At 50.0% G+C, this 11,785-nt stretch overlaps 4 protein-coding genes across 4 annotated transcripts; 1 reads left to right on the top strand and 3 right to left on the bottom strand.

Moving 5' to 3' along the window:
- Window positions 1-1,824: 1,824 nt before the first annotated feature.
- Window positions 1,825-3,976, top strand: N7525_007882 (putative MFS transporter Fmp42; the record flags this gene model as incomplete). Its single annotated transcript, XM_002568297.2, has 3 exons — window positions 1,825-2,236; window positions 2,297-2,459; window positions 2,521-3,976. The coding sequence occupies 3 exons, from the start codon at window positions 1,825-1,827 to the stop codon at window positions 3,974-3,976; spliced, it is 2,031 nt and encodes a 676-aa protein (XP_002568343.2).
- Window positions 3,977-4,857: 881 nt separating this feature from the next.
- N7525_007881 (uncharacterized protein) lies at window positions 4,858-6,725 on the bottom strand (the record flags this gene model as incomplete). The annotated part of the gene is made up of 2 exons (XM_002568296.1): window positions 4,858-5,590; window positions 5,650-6,725. 2 exons carry the CDS (start codon window positions 6,723-6,725, stop codon window positions 4,858-4,860), a joined length of 1,809 nt encoding a protein of 602 aa, XP_002568342.1.
- Window positions 6,726-8,758: 2,033 nt separating this feature from the next.
- On the bottom strand, window positions 8,759-10,675 carry N7525_007880 (putative acetamidase; the record flags this gene model as incomplete). Its single annotated transcript, XM_002568295.1, has 4 exons — window positions 8,759-9,582; window positions 9,644-10,114; window positions 10,176-10,579; window positions 10,635-10,675. The coding sequence occupies 4 exons, from the start codon at window positions 10,673-10,675 to the stop codon at window positions 8,759-8,761; spliced, it is 1,740 nt and encodes a 579-aa protein (XP_002568341.1).
- Window positions 10,676-11,235: 560 nt separating this feature from the next.
- N7525_007879 (uncharacterized protein) lies at window positions 11,236-11,555 on the bottom strand (the record flags this gene model as incomplete). Its single annotated transcript, XM_061214239.1, has 2 exons — window positions 11,236-11,395; window positions 11,449-11,555. The coding sequence occupies 2 exons, from the start codon at window positions 11,553-11,555 to the stop codon at window positions 11,236-11,238; spliced, it is 267 nt and encodes an 88-aa protein (XP_061068670.1).
- Window positions 11,556-11,785: the final 230 nt, after the last annotated feature.

Below are 11,785 nucleotides of genomic sequence, written 5' to 3'. Positions count from 1 at the left end.
TTGGAGGTATTTTCCTATGAAGAGGCGATCCCAATCCCGATGGTATAAAGTTAAAGCCGAAAAGTCCGAACGCCAAATTCTAAGCAAATGAGACGTTGCATCTGAAGATGTGGGGGGCATTTTGGTTATCAGCTGCCTGTTTCGGCCAAATCCTCCCACGTAAATCCACTTGATTATTAATCATTTCATCAGAGCTTCAGTCCACGGTTCAAGAGAAGTGAGGATGGGAAAGGAGAATGAAGGAATGGATTGTGGAGAGACGGAGACAAAGAGAGAGAGAGGGAGACAGACGTGTTACGATAGTGAAGCCTGGAATTTAACTTAGATATTAATAGCCTTGAATATGAGGCACCAATGCACCCACACCGCCAAGCCATTCGTCGTTCAGATTGTTGATGTGTTTTCGTTGCCATGTCAATTGATTTGAAATATTGCCCAAGTGGCTTTGCTCATTCGATCTACCAAATTCAAGAATGACCTACTTGTAGGCTCCTCTGGTTCGAAGATGTCCTGTCGACATTCTGATTCTAGACATGCAGGTCCGATCAATGGCAGTGCTTTCTACCGGTATTCCACACTTTTGGCGATTGCGGCCCCCAAGGCTTTCCGACCCTTTAACGGAAGTGTCCTTATGTTGACAGATCGAGTTTGCGTCAAGTATGGGCCGTGCATACATTATCCAAAGCAGCAACTCTGCGTTTCATTTCGCAGACTGCCTCTATCCCAGTCCCCAAGGTGCTACGCATGTTTACGCATGGCGGTTATACATATATCTGATAGAAAGGATCAAAGGCGATATAATTCGCAGTCACTGGGTTTATCGAATGATAAGTCCAAGACGAAGCTTCTTACCAAGTTGAAGAAAATGATCGGGGAGATACGTGAGCTCGAACCCGTGGAAGGGATATGCGTTGCTTCTGTTAACGGCGGAACGCTCTTTGATTGACGCTTACCAGGTGCTTCCCTACGGTTTGGCCCTTTTAGCAGTGTCCAGGATTTTCATCGACATCTACGAGATGACATGGATTTGATCCAAGGCTCAACCTGGCAGTTCAGCAGCTTATTAGGGAACACGATAGAGACTAGCCCTATAGTATTCACTCATGGTGACCTTAGCAGTCTTAATATTCTAGCCCGTGTGGATGATATTGCTGGGATCATTGACTGGGAAACCGCTGGTTGGTACCCATCTTACTGGGAATAAATACACTGCAGCTTGCCAAGCTAATCCCCAGAACTCATTTTGGATCCACGAAATTGATAATTTTCTTTTTCTATGCTAGGTGAGCTAGTAATGGAGCGCATTCGCCAAAAGCACTTTGGAGATATCTAAAAGGCAGCATGGTATTCGCACTCTATATATATAATGTACTCTTTCCGCTCGAGTATGTACCTATTGGTCATGGTTTTTGGTCTGATACCCTTCTTCCCAAGTTCCCATGCAATATCCCATTCAGGCCTATCTCTCAATTAGACCTGTACACAACCTAAAATCTACCTCGTTTCACGCATTTCCGACAACACTTCCAAGTTTCTAATTTGCCCAGGTGTAAATATCATGACATAATCAAAATGCTTATATAAGCCAGATTTAGGGCCCCGGGGCTGCCCAGAGCATTGACCCACCGATAAGCCTAGGCGTTATCGCCCTGGCGTGTGACCTGAAGCTATTCCAACTTCCAAGTTTCTTATCTTGGCTGGTCATTGTTGGCCTCGTAGCTCCTGGAGAGCTTTGAATTGCACAGCTGCACAGATGCAATACTTAATACTACACTGAAACTTCCAAGGTTATTTGTTTTATCCCAAAGCTATAATGCCATAGCAATGTCCTTAAACCGCATCTCCTTCCTTGAAGGATGGGAGCGCAACGCCGTCGCCTTTCTCAGCCACCCCGAATCCGACGATTCAGATCCGGACGCCTACCAAGATCTGCCCGAGGGGTCTGTGGCATCTTCATTCCCCTCTACATACAGCAGACTGAATTTCAACCCTTATGCGGGGCCAGGCTGGAACGAGAGCCCAGAGGATCTACAGGACGATCGATCATCGTTTTTCGGACCCTCATTCCTGGGTCTTTCCCCGACAACTACCCGAGAACGTGTGGGCTCGGTTTCAGCGCAGGGGCCGGGATCTGTCGAGCGGACTGTGCATGAGGTTTCGGGGACAACCGTTCCTCGGAAGCAGCCCTGGGCTGATACTACTGGCGCTTATGAAGTGAGCGCTGCTAGGAGAGTTGGTAGGTTTGCGGAATCATAATCTTCTCTTTAATATAGAGGGATACGCTAACTCGTAAAAGCCCAGGTTTGCACGGCAGTTGTATACTGCTTCCTGGCTGCCGGGGTGGTTTTCGGCTTTGCAGCTCTCAAGCCCATCCTTATTCGAGAGAATGTGTATCGCAACCTCTGCTCCCAGGCGGAGCTTGAGAAAAATGTCGATGTCTGCTACGGGCAGGAGATTCGGTATGTTACTCTAACGATTGGAGATATTCCGTACTTACCTCTCGTACTTACATATCACCAGACTAAACCTGATGTTCACCATCGCCGCTGTAGTAACCAATGTCTCAGCCCTACCCGTAGGAACAATCCTAGACGCGTATGGACCCCGAGTCTGTGGGATCACCGGCAGTATCTGTCTGGCCGTAGGAGCAGTACTCTTCGGGACAGCCAACAAGCTTCCATTCGATGGATACACCCCTGGTTACTTATTCCTAGCACTGGGTGGACCATTCGTATTCATCCCGTCCTTCCATTTATCGAACACATTCCCCACACGATCAGGCCTGATCCTCGCAATGCTGACAGGCGCCTTCGATGCCTCAAGTGCTCTATTCCTGCTTTTCAGGCTGTTAAACGAACACACCCAGGGCCTCGTATCAGTCGGCAGTTTCTTTGCGGCGTACCTCATCGTACCGGTATTCATAACCGCCGCACAAATCTTCATAATGCCGCCAACATCCTACAAAACCGCCGGTGAGCTCGTACAGCACGCCGAAGCGCAGGTCGCAGACGAAATGCACGATCGCATAGACGACACCGTCAGTGACCGGAACGAGGGCGAGCGCCAGCGTATAGACAGACGACTCCATCGCCAAAGCATCGTCAGCCACATCCAAGATCTACTAGACGACGGCACAGCATCCGTAATGTCCGGCAATACGATCAACAACTCTGTCTTCCACATGAACATCGACACCGAAACCACAGCAACCCATCAACCTACAACATCACACTCCCAAATGCCCCAACAACCAACCCCCGATCCTGCTCCCGGCGGAATCTGGGGCGTTCTCCACGGCCACAGTGCACTATACCAACTCCGCACACCATGGTTCACACTAATAACTGCCTTCACAGTGCTAATGATGCTACGAATTAACTACTTCGTCACAACACTACGCTCCCAATACACATACCTCCTATCGGGCGAGACAGCAGCACAAATAAACGCAACATTCGACATCCTCCTACCGATCGGCGGACTGATATCTGTTCCGTTTATCGGGACGTTCCTCGATATGTTCCAGACACGCACTGTGCTAGCCATACTGGTCGTGTTTGCAACTCTCATCGGCGCGTTGGGGTGCATACCGCATGTCATCGCGGCATATGGGAATATCGTTCTCTTTGTGTTGTATCGACCGTTTTATTACACTGCTGTGTCGGATTACGCGGCTAAGGTTTTCGGGTTTGCGACGTTTGGGAAGGTGTACGGGCTTATTATTTGTCTTGCTGGTGTTGGGAATTTTGCGCAGGCGGGGCTTGATGCGCTTACGTTGAGGGTTTGGAGCGGGGATCCGGTGCCTGTTAATGCTGGGCTTACGGTGTTGGTTGCTTGTGTTGGAGGTGGGCTTGTTGGATTTGTTACTTATCAGACGGGTGTCTTGGGTAGGGGTGATGGTGATGGTGATCAGGTTTTTAGGGAGAGGGAGCCGTTGTTGAGGAATGAAGTACCTGGGAGAGGGTATGGGGCGTGACATTATGGTTTTATATGATATAGGCAGCATTCTTAGGTTGTGCTTTGTTTGCCTTGTGTATAGCCCGATTCCTATTTCTGTACCAAATAAGACACATAAATACTAGTTTATGAGAAGTTCTGCTGGCAAAATACGATATGGCGAACTGGCGGCTAGGTCTACACCTGGGCACTGCCATAGTTAGGATTAATATGAAGGGGAATGCGGTTGCATATAAAGATGCTATCTCATATGTGTATCCGGTGTGTGGATAGGAGAAATGAGGATATTTGGAAAAGGATCCATAGCAAGACTGACTGTAATTTGCGATGAAAACATTGGAATATTATGTATTATATCTCTAATGGATCCGATCCAAACAGAGATGTACAATATACGGATGTATCCTAAACATCCAAAGGCGACAAGGCGTGAGAAAGCCTCAGCCTATGTCGGGGAATATTATAATCCAAATCCAGACCCAAAAGCGGATCCATTTATCATGTGCAATCCAAAAAGGGAAGAAAGAGTAATGACCCGGAACTAGGGGTCAGGTGATAGGGGTTTCACAGCCCGGCGAGCTTGAGCAAGCTTATGCAAAACCGATATCCGGCGTGGTAGGAAGCACCGGGTGTATCTATGTATGCCTCATGTCCAAGTCGAAGCACGCTGCGGGTGATTGTGTATGTATCCCGGAAAAGAGCCCAATATTTTCCATATATCCATTCCAAAGAAAACCGAGCATGACAACGATAGTGAGAATGAGATAAGAGGGACGGTGGTAGGGAAACATAGGGAAGCTGGACTGCGTCATTGCAGCTGACGGCAGATCCGGAGAGGAAGCGGGTTCATTCGCGCTCCCCGAAGTTCGGAGAGTTTCCCAATAATGGAATTGGGACTGCTCACTGGCTAGCATAGCCGTACCTGCTAGCGTTCTCCTGCCAGAGGGTCTCTGCAGCGGTATCGCAGGCAGCATCGTACCACAACATGGATGCGAGGACGGCTTTGACGCTGGCCCATGAGTTCAAGCCAGTCCTGCGCGTTATATCTCCTAGAGCGGAGGCGAACCAGGCGCGCTCGGGGATACCGTTCGCCGCGATACCGCCGAGGGTCAAGACCCAGATAAGAGGGAGACGTGTGGATGGTGAAGACCACAGGTCGGTGGAGGTGGGTTGGAGGAGGACGGACCGGATAAGGCGCGCCAGAGTATTGAGGGGAGTATTCTGTGCGGGGATTGGGAAAATAACGCCGACCCCAAAGACTAGTGCCGCTAGACGGCAGGCTTCGTAGGTGGCGGCATGCGTGGGATGCGAGAAGAAGGAGTGGAGGTCTGAGGCCGGAGAGAGACAGAGGAGAGTATGTTGGGTTATGTTGCGTTGGTCGGTGAGCAAAGGGACATCCTTTGTGGAGTTCGGGCTCGCTTTAATGATCCCGATATAAGTGTGCACCGCTTGGAAAGCTTCCGCCATTTGTCGGGTGGCGCCAATTTCCTGCAAACGGGCGAATCCCTGGTCGACGTCTGATAGGCTGAAGCCGAGCAGTTCTTGGATGGACCAACCTAATCGGCTATCGGCGAGGGGCCAGAAATCAAAGCATGGATGGATGCAGAGGACGCTGCAACTCATAATATCCGAGCTGTGGGTGGTCAGTACAATCAATACAAAAAAGAAAAAGAAAAAGAGATCGAGACATACAAAGAAATTGTCGCGGCCAGACCCTCTGTGGGGATATTTACCAAACCACCTCGCAGTTTGATCAATTGCAACAATCCTTTGATATGGACCATATTCGGTGGCAAACACCCGTAGACATCGATCCATTGTAGTCGCGGGAAAGGCGGATTAAATGGTGTTCGGCGGTGCTGTTGTGCCGACTTCTCCTCTGCTTGATGATGAGCCATGCAAATGACGCTGAGGAGGACAGCGTCGCTGATCGCGCGACTGGGGTCGCGAACAGCCTGGTTGATCAGCTTGATCGATTCCATTTCACACAGCTGCAGCGCGCGACGTTCTCTTGGTCCAAATACCGTACCCGGCACCCAGTTATTCTGCCATTGCACACGGAGGTGACACAGCGCACCAAACATGAACGCTGTAAACAAAGCCGGGTCCGCCATGGACAGATCGAACCACTTATTAGCCGCAGCTTTGACATTATTTGGTCGCGGAGCGAGTCCCGGCCACACAACACCTGTGAGATAGCGTTCTGACAGGTTGATTATATCTGGCTCGAAGTGCCTCGGGGCGGGGTATGTGGCGAATGGGTCAATGACTCCAGAGAGATTGCGTTCAAGCCGCTCAGGAGAAGAGCGATCATTGAACCGGATGACGGCAAATGCCTCCGAGGATAATCCGGTCACGGAACTCGCATCGTCGCTGCTACTGCTATCGCTGCTATCGCTGGCGTGAGACGGCGGAAACGGCGAGCCTCGGTACACAGCCGAGTTGGAGCGGGAGTCGAGCGCAAAGAAGCCTTGACCATGATTGCTCCCGCGATGGGAGCTTAAGGGACGTGAAACGATGGCATAAGAGGAGGGACCGGGGCCGGCGCGGTCAATGACGGGTATAGGGGGAACGGCATTGCGGACAGCTCGAGCACGCGGATTGGAGGGTTCGCCTGCGGATCTTTCCTTTGTTTCTGAAATCCAGCGTCCGACATGTGCACGCACCAGACGTTGGGCTTTCAATCGTTCGGTCTCAGAGGAGGGTCTGGCATTGACAAAATGGATGGCATCCTTCTTTTTGGCAGGTTGTTTCTTTCTTGACGCCATTTCAGATCGTATCACCAGCTCGGTAAGCGGTGAGAGATGTATGTGATAGCTAGATCCTGCATGATCTTCAGAAGGGGGAAAGAGGGTGTCCGAGTGGATTAATAGTGATGGGCATTGATATTGACACGATATAGCTCTATCTTGATCATCCCGTTTCTGTCTGAGTGAATGTAGCTCTTTGAAGTTGGAGTGGGGAAAATATGGGTAAAGAGGAAATAAGGAAGCTCGGGAAGCCCCCGTGACCGCAGATCAACTGTACTTTTGACTACAACTCCTTTTCTGTGATTCTCTGTGATTTTGTGTGATTCGCTATTCTGTTATTCACTTAGTTCTGTCATAAGAATTTAGTTTCATTCAAATTATTATTTACTATTACGTGCATTTCTGACGATCCGGTGGAGTCTTCTGCATTAGACTGCCAATAGTATTATGCACATGTATTGCACGGAGCATTCTAGTAAAATATTAGATCTACGGAGAGTACGGAGTACGGAGTACATGTAGACACTTGTCATCTCAAACACTGCTAAGGTTTCAGGAAAAGAACTCCGTTGAATATGCAGATTAATCTTTCGCGGGGGGTTTGTTCCTTTCGGTCTTGCATGGTCCCGAGTAATATCCCCTCATACCCCAGGAATTCCAGTATCGTGGACACGATTGCCACACATATTTTGTATTACCATACAGTCCCCGACGGAATTCAATCAGCACACCCGAGGTGAAACCGGGCAGATGAGGTATACTATTACGGTACTATAAATGTCAAAGCTTGACGGAAATAGCGAGATCCAACGGGCTTTAACCGTTTCTGACTGTACACATGAAAACGAAGTAAAAAAAGTGGTTCTGATGGGTGGGACCCCGTCGATCGCGAGGTTAATTGGCTCGTGGCGAGTTCGGGAGGTCTTTTTGTGTTGTAGTCTACATGTACGGAGTACTTATTGTAGATATGTGGAAATATTCACTATGACTATGTACTATGTTCGGTATAGTGTACACAGAGCCAAACTGTTTTATTAGGCTCTATGTGCAGTTAAACTGTATATGTATCTCTTCCTTCTAGGCCATTATTATAGAGCTTGGTCGTTATCTCCACAATATGAGAAAATATGCACTTCTCAACTAGCCCCAGTTAGTGAACTACTAGCTACTTACCCCGTCCACGGACATCACATCCCCTTCGGCCGAAACCTCCAACAACTACTATGTATGCCTCCCGACTAATGCACGAACTTCTTCAGCGGCATTTTTCCACCTGTGGGCATTGAGGATACAGACGAGGACTTCGCTTAGGGTCCGCCAGCCCACAGTTCGCGACTCAAACCACCGTTAAGCCCGACATCGGAATATGCGCAAAGCCGAATATCTCATACCTAGCGTCCAATTATATTACTTGAAGAAAGGCTGGCGAGTCTAGACAATGCACAGCCGAGTAGTGTCAGCTTAGCCTGGCATGATGCATGATACGGACAGGTTGGGTTAGCGCGTTCTGACAGCAGGGTTTGCATTGACTAAGACAAAGGGTCACATCGGCGATCGCGACTTGATTTTAATTAATTGGAGCATCTGTGAATATATTAATATATTAATATCGAGTTAAAGAGTGTGGAGGAGTTAGATAGAAAGGCAAAATAACTAGATGTGTTGGGGACAGACGTAAAATGCAGATCTCTCAGTCTTCCCCGTGCAGATCGACGCGCACGAAACCCAGAAGAATAATCCCCACAGAGACGATCTTCCCGCAACTAACATCAACACGCGTTGCACTGTTACACTGCATTTACCTGGAGGAGCGGGAGCCGGAAAAAATACGAGAAAAGAAATTAAATATTCGGCTACTTCCTACGGAGTACTCCGTAGAACTCGAACGATTTCATTGTCTAGGCTCCAGGAGGCCCAATCATCCTATAACATATGAAACTATACTGCATACGAACTAGGTAACTGCATGCATGTACTAACGGGTAATCTAGGGAGATACTATACTATACTAGTCCAGAAGACTTCCCCGTCGAATCAACGGCTAGTGCGATTTAATCAATTTCCAACAGGGTATAGCGACAGTTCTCACCGGTCTGCGGATCAGTATACTGTTCCAGAGCCTTCTCCACAGCAGCCATGTAACCGAGGACGTGCTCCTCCTGCCAGCGGCGACCGACGACCTGCACAGCAGTGGGGAGGCCAGCCATCTTGGCCGAGTCGTAGTGTTTCCACGCACCGCGCGCAATGCCGTGGTCACAGCCCACACGCTTGAGAGCGGTTTTATAGGGTGCGGCGAGCGCGTCGCGGATAGGGTCTACATGTCCTACGGGAATAACACCGGCGGAGTAGTCGAGCAAGTTCCACAGGAAGGTGTAACCGCACGAGGAGACGGCATCGTGCATGGCTTTGTGCGGCAGAGCTGGGGTAGCGTTGACAGGGCACAGGATGAAGTCGTATTGCTGGGGCTCGGCGTCCCACCACTTGTGCCAGGCGGCCCGGAAGGCTTCGCGCTGAGCGGTTATAGTCCACAGCTGGGCGGCAGACTTGGGGCCGAAGTCGCGGATGAGAGTGGCCGAGACCTTGTCGCGACGGATGTAGCGCACGTAGAGGTAGTAGAGGTAGCGGAGCGGACGGGGGAGGTGGGCGATGCGGGAGAGTTGGCTGGCGCCTGGGTCAGAGGGTTCGAAGCTCTTGAGCTTGGCGTTGAAGTGGTGGCAGCCGTCGGAGTTGAGGAGTTGTGAGGCGAGGTTCAGACCTGTGAAGGGGTCTGCGCTGGGTGGGGTGGTGATTTCCGAGACGGTGTGGCCGGCTTCGGTGAGGGCGGCCACGGTTGTTGCGATGGCGCGCTCAATGGCTGGAGTCGGGGGAACGACGCCTAGAGACTTGTAAGTAACTGTCTTCCATTTTTTGAGAGGTCGGGGTAATTGGATACATACCATCAGAGGTCATCAGACCAATGCGAAGCGGCTTGTTTTGAGCCTCAGACTCGACCTCGCTGCGCCAAGAAATGGGGTGCACACTGTGCTCATATTTCCAGGGCTCCATACGGATAATTGCACGAGTGAAGTAAGTCAAATCATCCAAGGTACGAGCCATAGGACTAAACACACTAGGAACACCCTCCTGGCCGGGCATGCTGGTGTTCACGCCGCCCTTGGGCCAGCGGCCAGTGCTGCAGCGGAGTGAGTAAATACCACTCCAGGCGGCGGGAACGCGCACCGAGCCAGCAACATCCGATCCAATCCCAATACGGCCACCCTGCGCTAGTAACGCTGCCTCTCCGCCGGTTGAGCCACCAGGCGAGTATGCAGGGACATGCGGGTTGCGGCATTGACCCCAGAGCCCGTTAGATGACTCAAAGGAGAGCAGGGTGATTGGCAAAGCAGTCTTAACATATGGGACAGCGCCTATGGAAATTAGTATGCAATCTAGCTGTAAAGGAACGCGTATTAAGAATGCTGATCTTACCGGCGTCTTTCAAGAGCTTCACCATAGGCCCATCTTCCAAAACACGATTTCCAGCCAGAGACGCATACCCAACACTTGTATCGAATCCCTTGACATTAATAGAGTCCTTTAAAGAGACCGGAATACCGGCCAATGGACCCTTCAGGTTGATCTCCGACTCCAGCCACGACTCGGCCTCGGGGAGCATCACCTCGGTAACGCAGTTGGTCCGCTCCTGAGCCCTTTTGGCTACCTTTCCATATGTGCGGAGGATATCGAGTGGGGAGACAGCTGAATCTTGAACATCGTGAACAAGCTCCTCGATAGGTTGATCAATGATTTTCCGGTCCTGGGCGGCAATTCGGAGGTGATACTGGTGCGAAAGACCCGTAAAGCGGAGTTCTCGTTCGCTTTGTTTTTGGTTCCTGTAATTGTTAGCTCCGGGAGAAGTAAACCCGAAAGGACACAAAGACAAGTTACCTTATGCGGCGGTATTCAAAGTAATCAAATGGAGGAAGCATAATGTCGGTGTTGTACAGAAAGGAAAGGGAAGTCGGGGGGTCTGGGGTCTTATATGCGGGGAATTGGAGAAGTGGAGAATGCGATACGGCTAGGACCGAGGTTAACCGTGGACACCTGACAACCTTCCCTTTCGGATGATACAAGTTATATTTGTATGGATATAATTCATGTATGTATACTAATATCTGCTTTTGTGGTCTGAATAGCTAAACTTTTGAACGAATTCACTAAGTGCTGGCAACTGAACACCGGCGTCGAGTTCACCGCAGTAGAGATACGAAGCCACAGCCCAGACACACACTATGCCTGTTACGGGAAGTGCACGCGCTTTAGGTGAAGTATATTACACATAGCCTTGGGGTCGTAGATAAACGAGATAGACGAGATAGCGATGTATGATTGTGGTTTGAATTTTCCATTGTATGCAGTTCTATGTAAAAGCTATCTAAGCCAAATGCCAAACGCCATTTGGAGGCGCGGCGGGTATATCTCCAATGTTATGCAAACTCATAAACGCCAAATTTCAAACAAAACAATGCCTCTCACTAGCCAAAGCCGGTTATTGGGTGGTATCCGGCCGAGGTTGGAGCCAGTTGTTCTTAGAAAGCCACCACAGAACCACACTGAGAACGATGATGAGCACCACGCCAAAGAAAATGACAATTCCCCAGATGATTGAGCGCCTGCTCTTCCGCCTTTCCTGTGATAGCCATGATGCCCTGGAGGGGTGAGCTGAAGTTCGCGAAAGATATGGGAGATAAGGGTGTCTTACGCGTATTGCTTTGTTTGCGGGCCCTGGTCAACTGCTCTTAGCTCTTCGTCCATGTGGACTGCAGTCGAGAAGCGTTTCCAGAAATATGGGTCTCTAACGAGGGCCATGGTGATATAATGTGGTATTAAGCCGAGGCGGACGCGTTGGTCGTGTTGTGGTTGACTGGATGACACAAGGGATGGTCGCGTCCGCGGGTGACAGGCTGAGAAGCGACCAACTCTTCGTGAATGGGGATGCGATATTAAATCGAGTAATCTAATTGAAGAGGCGTCCAATCAATAAGGACCTCGACGTATTCGGTCGAAGTGGTGGGTTGAAGATGGGCAGCAATTCACTG

This window comes from Penicillium rubens, assembly GCF_028828025.1.
Source record: "Penicillium rubens strain IBT 27055 chromosome Unknown utg000003l_segment0_segment0, whole genome shotgun sequence".
NCBI lineage: Eukaryota > Fungi > Ascomycota > Eurotiomycetes > Eurotiales > Aspergillaceae > Penicillium > Penicillium rubens.
This window is presented reverse-complemented; position numbering and strand designations above follow the sequence as displayed.